General features: G+C 40.5%; 1 protein-coding gene across 2 annotated transcripts in view; it reads right to left on the bottom strand.

The window, feature by feature from the left end:
* Positions 1 to 16190, bottom strand: part of USP31 (ubiquitin specific peptidase 31) — a 90217-nt gene that overhangs the window by 58086 nt on the left and 15941 nt on the right. Inside the window, exon 1 of one of the 2 annotated variants that reach the window (XM_063654631.1) lies at positions 306 to 1647. The exons of the other annotated variant lie outside the window; for it this stretch is intronic. Coding sequence (XP_063510701.1) covers positions 306 to 359 — 54 coding nt within the window. The 5' untranslated portion in view covers positions 360 to 1647. Of the gene's footprint in view, positions 1 to 305; positions 1648 to 16190 lie in introns of those variants that run through there. 2 annotated transcript variants of the gene reach the window in all.

Genomic DNA, 16190 nt, shown 5'->3' with positions numbered 1-16190 from the left:
TCATTCTAAATGTCAATTCTCAGTTAGACATAAAGCACAAATGAACTACAGCTGCACCAACCCTGAGGCTTCAGGGAATTTATCTGCTCTTAAATAAATCCTTGTTAAGCAGTTTTTGTTTTGTGGCAATTTGTATTTCTTCCTATGACTGAAATATGGCCCAGAAACAAAAATGCCGTTTATCTAATTGGCGTGTTATTTGAGAAATAAGGAGGAATGCAGACAATGTAGAATGATCAAGTTGCAGCACGTGAAGAACTATGTCCTGCCCAAGTGTCCCAGGATGCTAGAGAAAGCAAACACACCAGAGACAAAGATCTGGCTTCAGGGAACTCCATCCGTCTCTCATCTTGCAGCATGTAAAGAACTATGTCCTGCCCAAGTGTCCCAGGATGCTAGAGAAAGCAAACACACCAGAGACAAAGATCTGGCTTCAGGGAACTCCATCCGTCTCTCATCTTGCAGCATGTAAAGAACTATGTCCTGCCCAAGTGTCCCAGGATGCTAGAGAAAGCAAACACACCAGAGACAAAGATCTGGCTTCAGGGAACTCCATCCGTCTCTCATCTTGCAGCATGTGAAGAACTATGTCCTGCCCAAGTGTCCCAGGATGCTAGAGAAAGCAAACACACCAGAGACAAAGATCTGGCTTCAGGGAACTCCATCCGTCTCTCATCTTGCAGCATGTAAAGAACTATGTCCTGCCCAAGTGTCCCAGGATGCTAGAGAAAGCAAACACACCAGAGACAAAGATCTGGCTTCAGGGAACTCCATCCGTCTCTCATCTTGCAGCATGTAAAGAACTATGTCCTGCCCAAGTGTCCCAGGATGCTAGAGAAAGCAAACACACCAGAGACAAAGATCTGGCTTCAGGGGACTCCATCCGTCTCTCATCTTGCAGCATGTAAAGAACTATGTCCTGCCCAAGTGTCCCAGGATGCTAGAGAAAGCAAACACACCAGAGACAAAGATCTGGCTTCAGGGGACTCCATCCGTCTCTCATCTTGCAGCATGTAAAGAACTATGTCCTGCCCAAGTGTCCCAGGATGCTAGAGAAAGCAAACACACCAGAGACAAAGATCTGGCTTCAGGGAACTCCATCCGTCTCTCATCTTGCAGCATGTAAAGAACTATGTCCTGCCCAAGTGTCCCAGGATGCTAGAGAAAGCAAACACACCAGAGACAAAGATCTGGCTTCAGGGAACTCCATCCGTCTCTCATCTTGCAGCATGTAAAGAACTATGTCCTGCCCAAGTGTCCCAGGATGCTAGAGAAAGCAAACACACCAGAGACAAAGATCTGGCTTCAGGGAACTCCATCCGTCTCTCATCTTGCAGCATGTGAAGAACTATGTCCTGCCCAAGTGTCCCAGGATGCTAGAGAAAGCAAACACACCAGAGACAAAGATCTGGCTTCAGGGAACTCCATCTGTCTCTCATCAGTAATGTAAAGGGGGTGTTCTTCACCTTAAATGCTCAAGCTGCTCTTCTGGTGGAGATTAATTCCACCAATAGTTCATCCTTCCCCGCACAACTTAAGTGGCCAAGACTTGCTGACTCCAAGTTTAGAGTCAGCTCAGGTCACCAAAATGTATTTAACTACCCAATCAACTAACTCAAGTAACTCAAAAATATCTTCTTTTTGGACTCTTTCTCATTTTTCCAACACAATCTACCATTCAAAACTATAGTAAAACAAACCCTTTTTTTAAGGAGGAAGGGGGGAAATTTTGACTTACAATCAACACAAAAAAGCAAATGTCCAGTCCCAATGCAAGTTGGTCATCATACAGGAAGAATGATAATCTGAAAGAATTAAAGTTAAAACTGAAAAGCCACCTAAATATCTAATAAATTATTATATATTCCTGTCATGAAACATTACAAATGGTTGAGGGTTTAAAAAGTATCAAGTTGTACACTTTAAGTATACACAATTTTTATGTGTCAATGATATCTCAGGCTGTTTAAACACAAGAGACAGACCTATGGAGCTTTAAACCAAAGTTTTCCATTTATACTAACTCTAAACCCAAAGCCCAAACCAACCTCTGGATCTTAACCACTGGGGAAAGAGATAGCAGCCAGCATCAAAGGAAAATTAGAGAGAGAAAAAGAATGTATCCCTACAGCTACATCCAGTGGCCTTTTCAGGCCATCCTGGCTTGCCAGGTGGTGGGAGATGAATGCTTAACCCTAGGAAGAGAAAAAAAGAATGGCAGTGGCAGCTTTCTGAGCAAGTAAAAGAAGGTAGAGGAGGAACATACAGACTTACGAACTCAGCACAATGACCCTGCCCACAGCACAAGAGCCAATCAATGTTCTTCACTGAGTGGTGCTCCTCTCCGAAGTGGAAGTAAAGTGACCTATACATCCCAGGAGGCAGAATAAGATGGGAAAGGCAAGGACTAGAGGAAAAATGAGATAAGGCCTTGAACTACCCCTAAGCCAAAGATGCATATATTTCTTCTATAAACACACACAGATTATATATACACACACAAGAGGCAAAATCCTCTTGATTTTGAATATATTGACATTTTATTACAACAGACCTAAAATGTTTTTGACTGAAGCCGATTTTATAAGGGGATCCGAAATATTCTGGAAATAACCTTGCGTTGACTCATTATTCTGCTATTGCATTTTTATAACTGCAACATCACTTAGTAGTAACTAAGGGAGACTATTCATAAGCAGATCCAGCAAGTTTCACTATAAATTATGCATTGACATCGCCATAAACCCAGAGTACTCCCAGTAAATTGTAACTGCCTGAGACGCTTGCAAGTCACAGACCTGCTGTGGCACTCTACACAGCCAACCGTATGGATACTTGACAGGCAAGCCAGGCTGACTCTTAGGCCTCCAATCAATCACAGCCTCCGCTCATTCTTTCAATCCTGGACACAAGAATCAGAGCTCCTAAAAACCAGCACAGACACCTCCAGCTCATCCTGGCTCCAGTCTTCTCCTAGCAAAGTACAATTTAGAACCTTCCCAGCCTAGGCCTGCCCGGGCCCGGCCCAATCTTTACCAGTTCTAGTCAGTTCAGGCCTTGGTCATCTGCCTGTCTTATGTGGATGCTAAATGGATGAGTGTGTGAATATACAGACAGTAAACAAAGAGAAGAGTGTGAAATCAAAATAGGGCAATTCCCTAGTATCAAAATGTTACTATCACATAGTAACTTCAAAGAATAGATCAAGCTGTTCTCCCTACTAACCAAAGAAATGCAAATTAAAACAATGAAATGCTATTTTCTACTTAGCAACTTAAAGATTTCTTTTTTAATTACAACAGTGGGGTACCACACATTCTTAACAATGCTAGTGGTAAAATCCTTCTGTAAATAAGGTAATAATATGATTTAAGAGCCTTTGAAATAGGTAACTACTGAAAGGAATTTCGTTTTATATAGCCTCAAGAAATAATCAAAAGTGAAAGATTAATGTACAAAATACATTCATTACAACCAGAAGCCATCTACATGCCCAAAAATAGGTTATAGTACCTTCATATAATGATCTGAAAAGTTTTTATGATGAAAATTACTCATAAGACAATACAAAATAAAGATCACATGATGAAAATCTGGATATATGGTTTGATATCAATTACGTTATACACACATAGGGGAGGGGAAGGCAAGTAAGTCAATTTTATTATTTCAACTTGCATATATTTTCCATGTTTCCTACAAAACTTTAGACACTACTCTTACAGAAATAGATGTTATCTAATATCAAATTTTAGCAAAAGAACCCAGACACAAAAGAATATATACTTATTGCAAACCAAAACCAAATGAGATACCACTTCACGGCTACTCAAATGGCTGTAATGAAAAAGACAGACATTAACAAGTGTTGATGAGGATATGGAAAAACTGGAACCCTCACACAGTGCTCATGGGAATAAAATGGTATAGCAACATTGGAAAAGTGCCTGACAGCTCCTCAAACAATTAAACACAGTTACCATATGACCCAGCAATTCCATCTCTAAAATATACCCGAGGAACAAAAACACATCTCCACATAAAAATCTGTACATGAATGTTCACAGCAGCATTATTTATAATAGCCAAAGTAAAAACAACTCAAATGTCCATCAGCAGATGAATAAACAAAATGTGAAATATTCATAGAATATTTTGCAGCTATAAAAAGGAATGTAGTATGATATATACTACAAGATGATTAATCTTGAAAATATCATGCTAAGTGAAAGAAGCCAGATGCAAAAGGCCACATATATGATTCCTTTTATCTGAAATGTCCAGACTAGATAGAGACACAATGTAGCTTAGCGTTCATGTAGGGCTGGAATATTCCAGGGAAATAGGGAGTGACTGCTAATGAGTATGGGGTTTTTTGGGGGGTAATTAAAAATGTTCTAAAATTGATTGTGATAATGTTTGCACAACTCCAAGAATATAATCGAACTGTACACTAAATGGATGAATTAAATCGTAGGTTAACTGTATCTCAATAAAGCTGTTTTTAAAACAATATATACTTATTTCACTCATAATAAAGTCCAACAACAGACAAAACTAATCGATGGTGTTAGAAGACAGTCTATGTTTAATCAATTGTGTTAGAAGACGGTCTAACGGATGGTGTTAGAAGACAGTCTAACATTCCAGAAAGGGTACCTTCTGGAGTGTTAGAGATGTCCTATTTCTTGATCTGGGTTACAAATTATCACTTTAGGATAACACATCAAGCTGTACGCTAACGACATATATATTTTTCTGTATGTATGCCATACTTTGTTCAAAAAGTTGACAATAGGCTGGGCGCGGCAGCTCACGCCTGTAATCCTCGGACTCTGGGAGGCCAAGGTGGATGGATCACCTGAGGTCAGGAGTTCGAGACCAGCCTGGCCAACAGGGTGAAACCCTGTCTCTACTAAAAATACAAAAATTAGCCAGGCGTGGTGGTGCACGCCTGTAATTCCAGCTACTCATGAGGCTGAAGCAGGAGAATCACTTGAACCTGGGAGAGGGAGGTTGCAGTGAGCCGAGATCATGCCACTGCACACCAGCCTAGACAACAAAACAAGGCTGCATCTCAAATAAATAAATAAATAAATAAATAAATAAAATAAAAAATTAAAAAGTTGACATTAAAATGGAAAAACACTAAAGTTTCTTAATTTAGTCAGACGCTCAGACTCTAACTCAGTTTAGTTAATCTTATTTAGAGCCGATTCTATTTATCTAGTTACTTAACTAAAAAGCAGATTAGAAACTGCAAAATAGTCGGGCATGGTGTCTCATGCCTATAATCCCAACACTTTGGGAGGCCAAGGCAGAAAGATCACTTGTGGCCAAGAGTTTGAGACCAGCCCAGGCAACAAAGAGAGACCTGGTTTCTACCAAAAATTTAAAAATTAGCCAGGCATGGTGGCGCACACCTGTGGTCCCAGCTACCGGGGAGCTGAGGTGAGAAAATTGCTTGAGCCTGGGAGATAAAGGCTACAGTGAGCCATGATCACACCACTGCACTCCAGCCTGGGAGACAGAGTGAGATTCTGTCTCAAAAAAAAAGAAGGAAAGTACAGGAGGAAGTAGGAGGTACAGGATCCCAGCAACAGGATAAAGCAAGAGAAAACTAGCATGAAGATGGTAGGGAGCAATGAAAGGAAATATCATAGGAGAAATAAGAATTCGAACAATATAGCAATCCAGAACCACTCAATAGGGCCTATGTAGTCCCACTAGCCCCAAAAGAAACCTCCATATTACCTAAAAGGAGATCAATCAATGATGTTCATAACAACCCTAAGTCACCAAGGAACAAATACCCTGGCAATGAGTACAAAATAATATGATCAAGCCATCTAATCAAAAGAAAAGGTTAAAATTGTAAGGATCTGATGTTCAAATAAGTAGTTACCTCAGAAGTCACTTATGTAAAAGACTCATTCCCCAAAATGCCAGGCACATGGATTATCACTGTGTTATTCAACGATGATACAATGGCACAGAATGTATCATACTGAGAAGTGAGTGCCCTCTCCGGGACATACTCCTCAGTGAGTCATCCAGCACTAGAACACTGGAGATATAAATAAATACCACCTCTTCAAAAACAGTCTGAAATTCAAGTGGTCATAATTTAGAGCATCATGGCCGGGCATGGTGCCTCATGCCTGTAATCCTAGCATGAGGCTGAGGCGGGTGGATCACCGGAGGTCAGGAGTTCAAGACCAGCCTAGCCAACATGGTGAAACCCCGTCTCTGCTAAAAATACAAAAATTAGCCAGGTGTGGTGGTGGGTGCCTGTAATCCCAGCTACTTGGGAGGCTGAGGCAGGAGAATTGCTTGAACCCGGGAGGTGGAGGTTGCAATAAGCCGAGATCATGCCACTGCACTCCAGCCTGGGTGACAGAGCAAGACTCTGTCTCACAAAAATAAAAAAATTAAAAAAACCCTAGAGCATCTACGCATCAAAGGTAAGCTATAAAACAATCAGACTTGCAAAGCTAGACCCAGTGAAAGTGTAGAGGTGGAGGGTACTTCTCGTCAGCACTTAACTATGGTGATATTTTGCAAGATCCTTTCTACGCCTCTGTCCTACCAGCATCCCTTTCTTATGTCCCAGACCTGCTGTCACAGGCTGAGTTGGTTGGTGTGTTGGTTGGTTGTTCTTGCTAAAATGTTTTCACCACTCAGGTGTAAAGGAGTCAATGGTTGTTAAACACCACGATCTGTGAGGATGGTATTACTATGTGGCAATGAAAAGGAAAATATGGAAACTGAGGCTCAGTGACCTGCCCAAGATCTCAGCTGCACTAGGAGTCTCACTAAGTTCAAAACTCAAAGGCTCACAGATTTTCAAAAGGGAAAGAGTAGCCTCTGACCCTGGATGCCCTCCACCTCCCCCAGCTCTACCCTCTGACGCTTGACAGAATCTGGGAAGGGGTGGGGGCAGCTCCAACAGCTTAACCAGCTGCCTGACATCACAATAGAACCTGAAGGGTAACTAACCCCTTCCTCCAGCTGGATATAAAATAAAAAGCAGCCAATACTCCTTTCTTTCCCATCTGAAGGGAAATTAAGCTACTCTCCTTTCTTCCTGTCACTATTAAAATTGTGAAATCATTAACTAGTAGATATTTTCCACTAGCTGTTGCTTTTAAAGGAGTTTGTCCTTTTCCTTAGCTACCCTAGTTTATTATAACTTCCATGACACGAAGACTCTGAAATGAGGAAGATTTACCAAGTTGTCACTGTACTGTTAAAAAGGAACTCTTATTTTTAGAAGATTAAAGAACTTTCCAACTTAATGTATCTGTGTAATTACTGGGAGCAACTCTGGTCAGGGAATAAGTTCTTACTATTATTCTTCTCCAGCTACAGAGAGCCATAACCTTCAAATAAAGAAAGCGTTTAATTTCCTTCTCTAGAGTTTGGAAACAGCCTTTCTCTGCTCCCATCATTGCTCAAAGTAAAGTAAATAGAGAAGTTAATTCCCTGCTCATTCATTTGCTCATGAATATGCACACAAGGGTCACGACTAGTTACTATGGGGGTTAAAGGGAATCATAGCAGCCATACTTGGTGCCTCATGCCTATAATCTCAGCACTTTGGGAGGCTGAGACGAGAGGATCACCTGAGGCCAGGAATTCAAGACCAGCCTAGGCAATATACCAAGAATTGTCTCAACAAGAAAAAAAAAAAGTTTTAATTAGCTGAGAGTGGTGGCAGGCACCTGTCGTCCCAGCTACTGCAGAGGCTGAGGTGGGAGGATTGCTTGAGCCCAAGTTTGAGGCTGCAGTAAGCTATGATTGCACCATTGAACTCTAACCTGGATACAGAGCGACCCTGTCTCTTTAAAAAAAAAAAAAAAAAAAAAAAAAGGCTGGGCATAGTGGCTCACACCTGTAATCCCAGCACTTTGGGAGGCTGAGGCAGGTGGATCACGGTCAGGAGGTGGATCACAGTCAGGAGATGGAGACCATCCTGGCTAACATGGTGAAACCTCGTCTCTACTTAAAAAAAAAAAAAAAAAATTAGCCAGGCATGGTGGCGGGCGCCTGTAGTCCCAGCTACTTGGGAAGCTGAGGCAGGAGAATGGTGTGAACACAGGAGGTGGGGCTTGCAGTGAACCAAGATCACACCACTGCACTCCAGCCTGGGCAATAGAGTGAGACTGTCTCAAAAAAAAAAAAAAAAAAGAAAAGAAAACAAATAAAAAAGGGACTCAGAGAAGTAAAGGTCTACACAGAAATACCTCTGTCTCCAACTATAAAACAGAAATTGTAACACATGCATCTACCTTACAACATTATAAGGAGCAAATAAAATAATCCACTGTGCAGGGCATGTGATAAGCACTCATATGTTACCGATACGAAAAAAAGCAAGAGGAGAAAATTATCCATAGTGTGCTACCATTTATCTAAACAAGAGAGAACATGAATACACACCCATATATGAATACACACAAATATTAATATATACCTACACATACTGCCTTATATTTAAACAATGAAAGAATAAATCATAAAATTTAGGGAGAAAGGCAATCGAGTGGAAGGATCAGAGACAGAGCTAGATTTCTGAATAGATCTTGTTTTGCAGATTTGACTTCAGCCATATATTGTATTTTTTAATATAATTATGATGTGACAAAATCAAATTTAGGATAGGAACCAATCTATCAAAATCAAAAGCAAAAAAAAGAAACAAATGGGCCAGTGTGGTGGCTCACTCCTGTAATCCCAGCACCTTGGGAGGCCAAGGAAGGAGGACTGCTTGAGCCCAGGAGTTCGAGACCAGCCTGGGCAACATAGTGAAACAGTATCTCTATAAAAAATAAAAAACTAGCTGGGCATGGTGGTGAGCACCTGTGGTCCCAGCTACTCCAGGGACTGAGGATCACTTGAGCCTGAGAGGTAGGCTGCAGTGAGCTATGATCGCATCACTGAACTCCAGCCTGGGCGACAGAGCAATATTCTATCTCAAAGAAAAAAAAGAAAACCTCATTTTAAAAAAGATTAAAAAAGAAACAACTGATTTTTTTTTGAGATGGAGTCTCACCCTGTCACCCAGGCTGGAGTGTAGTGGCACGATCTCAGCTCACTGCAACCTCTGCCGCCTGGGTTGAAGTGATTCTCCTGCCTCAGCCTCCCAAGTAGCTGGGATTACAGGCACCTACCTACCACTGCGCCTGGCTAATTTTTGTAGGTTTTTTTTTTTTTTTTTAGTAGAGACGGGGTTTCACCATCTTGGCCAGGCTGGTCTTGAACTCCTGACCTCATGATCCACCCGCCTCAGCCTCCCAACGTGCTAGGATTACAGGCGTGAGCCAACGTGCCTGGCTGAAACAACTAATATTAACTATATATCCAGCGATGACAAAACCACGTAGAGAACTATTCCAAGTAACTTTAAAACAAAGTAATTTGTACCACACGGTCCTAGTAGAATATATGCTACGGACAAAAAAACTACCAAATAAGTCTTAAGCCATTTTCAAATACTAACATTGTTGGTGGTAGTACTGGAATTATTATTCTGAGACTTAGGAGCATACTGTGGGATAAGGCAAATGAGAATTTACGCTGGTGCTACAAATAGGATTTTCAGCATGGGAGGAACGAGCCACAGATATAAGACCAATGAGGGTCAATAAAACCCCAAAACCCTGTATTGGAATAATCAATGTGAATTCATGATTTAGCTTTAAAAGAAATCACCCCTTTCTTAGAAACCATGTACATCCCTCATGCCTCAACTGTGGTCTCTCAGTACCACCGTACCAAAGGAACCTGATTCCAGTATCTGGAAATGACTAATTCCAGATCTGGTGCAAGAAATGATGAGCCTGGAACATCTTAACATCCTTGCATTCTCGTTTGACATGCCAGGCTACTAGTACAGTGTCAAAACGACTTGAGAGTCGACTTGTCCCACTGGACAAAAATGGGACAATTTTGAGCATCAATAAGGTTAAAAACTATGACTGACTACATCAAATATGCTTAAACCCATGAGCTCATAAGGTTACAAAAATTCACTAAACACAACTGGAAATCAAGTAATAATTTTGAAAACTGGAAAATAAAGGAGGGGGAAAAATCAAGCTTTTATCTAGTCTTTCTTCTGCAAAATTTACTTCAGGGAAACCAAATAACTGGACAAGAGTCTCTGTAGAAGTGTTCCAGCTAACAAGTAAAAAAGGAATGTTAGAATTATAATTTCACCACTTTCAACCCTTAATAAATTAACGGGTCAAGGAACAATTACCAGTGATTCTTGGCACCACAAGAGATAGAACCAAACAGTGCAGGCTTTCTGATGGAAGTTTATAACACCATGCACAGAAAGTTTTGCCAAAAAGAGAAGGAGAAAAAAACCTCAAACGAGTCTCTAAACCTCTAGCTCTAACTACCATTTTACAGGAAATACATGGACAGAGGAACATCTTAATTGAAGCTACTGGAATATAATACAAAAAATCAAGACTATGAAGTTTCTGTTGCCAGTCCATGATGAGATTATAGAAATTGAGAGTAAGCATTTAGAAGTATTTACAAATTAAACCATAACTTTATGTCTTCTGAATTTAACAATTTTTTTAATGGGGCTGGTCTTACATACGCCTTTTTTATGTCACTTTTCTATTAATTCATTTGTATTGTATTTTACAAACAGCCCACAATAGATTGGAAATTTTAAAAATTAGTCCTAAACCACAAATAATTTGAAGAGCTCTGCTCTACTAGACAAACACGCATTCAACAAATAAACTGCCAGAGGAAAAATGAAATAAATGAGAGAGAGAGGATGTGAGCGACAACAGATGTATCAATCCATTGAAATTCTGGAAACTTATTTGGATCCTTATATAAAGTGTAGGAAATATATATGCACAGTTGTACACATATATGTGTACGTATATATGTGTGTGACAGACAGAAACAATATCAGAGAAATATGAACACTAATTAAGGAATATTCGTTTTCCTTAGGCAGATAATGGCATTATGATTTTTCTAAAGCATCCTTATCTTTTAGAGATATATACTTAAACATTTATGGATGAAATACATTTGGAAGCTGCTTCAAAAGTTTGGGGAGAGTAAAGGCAAAGGTTATATAGATGAAATAAAATTGTCCACAAATTGGTAGTTGTTGAAGCTGGGTGACAGGGAAATGCAGGTTCATCGTACTGATCTCCCCTCTTAGTTATATATAGTTGAAATGTTCACAAAGAAAGGTTTTCTGAACATTTGGCTATTATTACTATTATTTAAACATAACTAAGAAAGAAGTGTACAAGTACTTTAACATGGTTCCATGTAAAATGTTACCTGCTTTCAAATGAGGAAGCCATAATGTCCAACTACAGAGGCTAGGGGAACTTTAATGTAAGAGCAATTTCCAAAACTAGTAAAGTGGGGGTGTACTCTGGACCCAGGAAGGAGAAAACAGAAAAAGCACTACAGGTGGGAGGGTATAGGGAACAAACAATAGCCAGCAAAGTAGTCAGGGGACTGTGAAATAATAATGCTAACAGAGTTCTCTATACCAGGCACCATATTAGGCACTTTACATACATTTCTCACCTATTCCTTGTTATCAATCCTATGAAGAATGCATCACTTGCCTCAGGTCTCAGAATCTGAACCAAAGTCTCTGATGCTACAGCTCTTTCCCTGTGTTCCTCTGCCTTTCCGGGACAGGGGGGAAGACAAGGTTTCATCATGAGAAAGCTTAAATACCAAGCTAAGAAATTTACATGGTACTTTCTGTATAAAAAAGCAATGGCAACTGTTGAAAAGAAAAATATGTAATTTCAAGTAAACTTTAATAAGACTCATCTGGCAGCAACCAAAACTATCAATTAGGCCAGGTGTGGTGGCTCACGCCCATAATCCCAGCATTTTGGGAGGCCAAGATGGGAGTATCACTTGAGGCCAGGAGTTCAAGTCCAGCCTGGTCAACAAAGTGACACCCCAATCTCTAATATTTTTTAATATAATAAATAAAATTTTAAAAAATAAAAACTACCAATTAGAAAGGACAGAGTTTAGCAATAGTGGAGGGGCTAGAAGACTACTGCAATTGTGTGACTGAGACATAATGAGGGCCAGAACTACAGGAGTTGGAATTATGTGCAAAGACAAATGCCTTCTCTCAAAGTAATCCCCTCTCCCTGCTGAAAGATTCCCCTAGGGAGTCTTCCACCACCAACTCTAGACACGCTACAGTTTGTCAGCCCAGAAATTACATGATATCCTAGGTTTCCAGAATGACATGTAAACATAAAATCCTAGGTGTGGTCTGACAGGAACAGCACTATCACCCACCACCCCAGATCAAGATACTTCTTTGAAGGTAGCATAAAAACCTTAAACACTTTTGATAGATACATCAGCGTAAGTCATGTGCTAGTAACACACCCAGGTCCTTTCACATAGGTGGTATGGGGTAGTTAGTTCATTTTTGGATCCAAATGCAAGATGCAGGATTCTATTCCATTTTAGCCGTTAATTTTAATTAAAGATCTTAATGGACTTGCATTCTCTAATTTGGAGTATACGCTATACCCGTCAAGACATTTACAAATTCAGCTGGGCGCTGTGGCTCACGCTTGTAATCCCAGCACTTTAGAAGGCCAAGGTGGGAGGATCACTCAAGGTCAGGAATTTGAGACCAGTCTGGGCAACATACCCCACCTCACAAAAAAACACAAAAATTATCCAGGCATGGTAGTGTTGTGCACCTGCAGTTCTAGCTACTCAGGAGGCTGAGGCAAGGGATCTCAAGCCCTGCAATTCAAGGCTGCAGTGAGCTATGATCGTGCCTCTGCACTCCAGGCTGGGCGACAGAGCAAGACTGTCTAAAAATAATAACAATTTAAAGTTGTATTTTATTTTACTTTTGTAGACACAGGATCTTGTTATGCTGCCCTGGCTGGTCTTGAACTCCTGGGCTCAAGCAATCCTCCACCCTCAGCCTCCCAAAGTGCTGGGATTACTGTCATAAGCCACCATACCCAGTCAAATTTTTGTAGAAGACATTTACAAATTCAATTAATATACCTAGGTGAGGTCCTCATCCAACTCATTGGCAAAAATGTTGTTGGGGACAGGATCAAACACAGAAACCTGTTGTGTCACTAGAGTACTAAAGGACTGAAATGAGCAAGCAGTAAAATGAGCGTAGCAACGAATGGGAGGGCATTTGATGCTGAAGAACTCTAATGAACCATAAAAGGCACATGGAACCTGCCATCATCAGCTTGCTTTTCTCTCTGGGCTTGTGTACATGAAATCACTTTGTAAATGATATGGCCCTACACAAATAAGCGGCATTTCCATCACTGTGATTATTATTGTTTCTTAAATCTTCTGACAATCAGATGGCTCTCTGCCTTGCTCTTCAAGATCAAAAGAATACCAAAAATTAAAGCCAAAACATGTACTGAGCTAGTAATGCGTTTACAAAGAAGAGTTCCTTCCAGTAGAAGCAGATACCAACAAAGGCATTTGCTGACCAGTCCTATGAAATCTTCTAAAGCGTGAACTGTTTATTTGTGGACACACTGTTTGCTACCATCCGAACCCAACAGCTGGAGGGAAGAAGCAACAGATGTTCAGTGACTGGCCAATTGCGCTAGGAAATGCCACAGTCCATGGCTTAAAACAATGATTTCTAAATAGAGAAAGATGACAATCAAATGAAAGACAAGATATCCCGACGTGCTCCACTGCAAAAATGTTGTTTGTTAAACATAAAAGGTCATTTGAGGAACAGCCAATGAACAATTAATTAGCAGAGCAAACAATAATATTTTTGAAGGAAGAAGCAACAGAGGACATAACTTTAAATTACTGAATTCTGAATGATTTCTTTTCCCCTACTAAATATAAAAGGTTTTTTTTTTTTTTTTTTTTGTGGAAACTATGAGGTCATTGTTTTCCAGAGTCTTTACTATAGGAAACAGCTGTGGGGACTACACAAACAGAGAACACTGCCCTATTTAGCAGCCCCTCATTGTGACAAGTGTATAGATGGGGACAGGAAAAATCCATCAAGCCATGCACAAATAAAACAAAAGTAGCAGAGTCAAACTAAAAACTTTAAGTCACACAAAGGAAGATGTAAAACAACTAACTCAGGAAAAGCATCTATATGATTACAGCTGTATCTTGATTTAAGAGATAGTTCCATGTTTAGACTAGATCAGTTCCTTTCTACATGGGTCACCAAAAACTTAAATGATTCACATTGCACAGTACCTGAAAATGGTAACATTCAATAAATATAGCTTTTAATAAAAGTTTTCTTGGGATTCTTATGTTCAAATACTATATGACCCAACCAAAACGAAACTTATCCACCCACCTCCAGAATGGCTTTCCATTTTATTTTTCCAATCGCCAAGAGTGCCATCCCCAAACACCCTGTTTCAAAACCTCTGTTATTTTCATCTCCTCCTCCTTATCCACTCTTCACATGCCCATAAAGCTGCCAAACACTGTCAACACTGCTTCTAACATACATTTTTATAAGCTCAAAAGTCAGAAGAAAGCAGCAAGAGACAAAGAAAAGAAAGTAAGTGAATCCAGCCCAATCCACTATGAGGCATGTGACTGCCCCTCTACAGTATTACCCAAGACTCTGCTTAAGCTTGTGCAATGATAGGAAAAATACTATTATGTGAGGCAGCTCATCCTATTTTCAGACAACCTGCTCATAAATCCTGTATACGAGGCCTGCCATTTCCTTTTCTAATTTCTCCTCTCCTCTCTCAAAGCTTAAAGCCCAAGAGTAATCACAGTCCTCAAGTGAGGTCTGACCCAAGCCCACAACAGAACTGGCCCACCACCAGCACATCCACATTTATAACATCAGAGGCTGGGGCTGGCTGCTCTGCAAGCTGTCTTTGGTTGTGCCATGTTCCTCTCAGATTAATCAACACATTGTGCACCTCCTACAAACCAGGCACAGAGATTCGATGTTGAATAAGACATAATCACTGAACATAAGGGAGTTGGGGGGAGACGGCAATGGATTTAGGAAACTGAATCATTTTGCCTCTGAGAGTGATTTTTCTATGTTTTTAACCAGTTCATACAACATGGGGATTATCTGATCCTTGGAAGAATGTATGAAAAAATCCATCCAATCCTGCTACCCTTTGAGGGAACAGGCAGTTCTTTAATAGCTTTCCATTTCTTCCTCAGTTATCAGTCAATTCAGGCTTTCCTACTATAGCATTTTTAGTTGATATTTTGTGGAAAGTTATTGATTTTATCAGTGACAGGCAGGCATTCAGCAAACGTGGTTACCTGCCCCAAATTAATGCATATATTTAACATTAAAATTCACACAGATTGGGCAGGCGCAGTGGTTTATGCCTATAATCTCAGCACTTTGGGAAGGAGACGGGCAAATCACTTCAGCCCAGAAGTTCAAGGCCAGCCTGGGCAACATGACAAAATCCATCTCGACAAAAAAATACAAAAGTTAGCCAGGCGTGGTGGCATGCACCCGTAGTCCAAACTACTCGGGGGGCTGAGGTGGAAGGACCATTTGAGCCTGGGAGGTCAAGGCTACAGTGAGCCAATATCATGCCACTACACTCCGGCCTGGGCAACACAGTGAGACCCTGACACACACACACACACACACACACACACACACGCACGCACGCACGCACGCACGCACGCACGCACGCACACACACACACACACACTCGAACAGATTACTTTGTTTTTGAAACTTGACGAAATGATTCTAAAATTTGGAGAAACTTTAAATAGCATGAGAAAGAAGAATAAGCAACAATAACACCATACAGCACCAGTAAAAGAATTGATGAAACAGAATATGAAATTCAGAAATAAACCATAACTCTAAATACAGAGAAACCTTTTGTAAATAAGCAGGATGATCTTAAGGTTGGAGTAACAATGGTAACAACATCAGTTAGCTCTCAGTGAGCCCTGATGGCATGCCAGGCCCCCTGCCAAGTTTTTCTCTCATTTGTTTTCAAAACAGCCTTATGAAACAGATATACTCTTATCTCCACTTTACAGATGAGGAAATTAAGCCCAAAGAGTTAAGTGCCAAAGGTCCCGAGGCTAGCAAGTGGTGCAGCCAGGATCTGAACACTAACCACTCACTATACTACACGAGATGGGAAATACCAAACCTTAAA

This window comes from Pongo pygmaeus, chromosome 18 (genome assembly GCF_028885625.2).
Source record: "Pongo pygmaeus isolate AG05252 chromosome 18, NHGRI_mPonPyg2-v2.0_pri, whole genome shotgun sequence".
NCBI lineage: Eukaryota > Metazoa > Chordata > Mammalia > Primates > Hominidae > Pongo > Pongo pygmaeus.
This window is presented reverse-complemented; position numbering and strand designations above follow the sequence as displayed.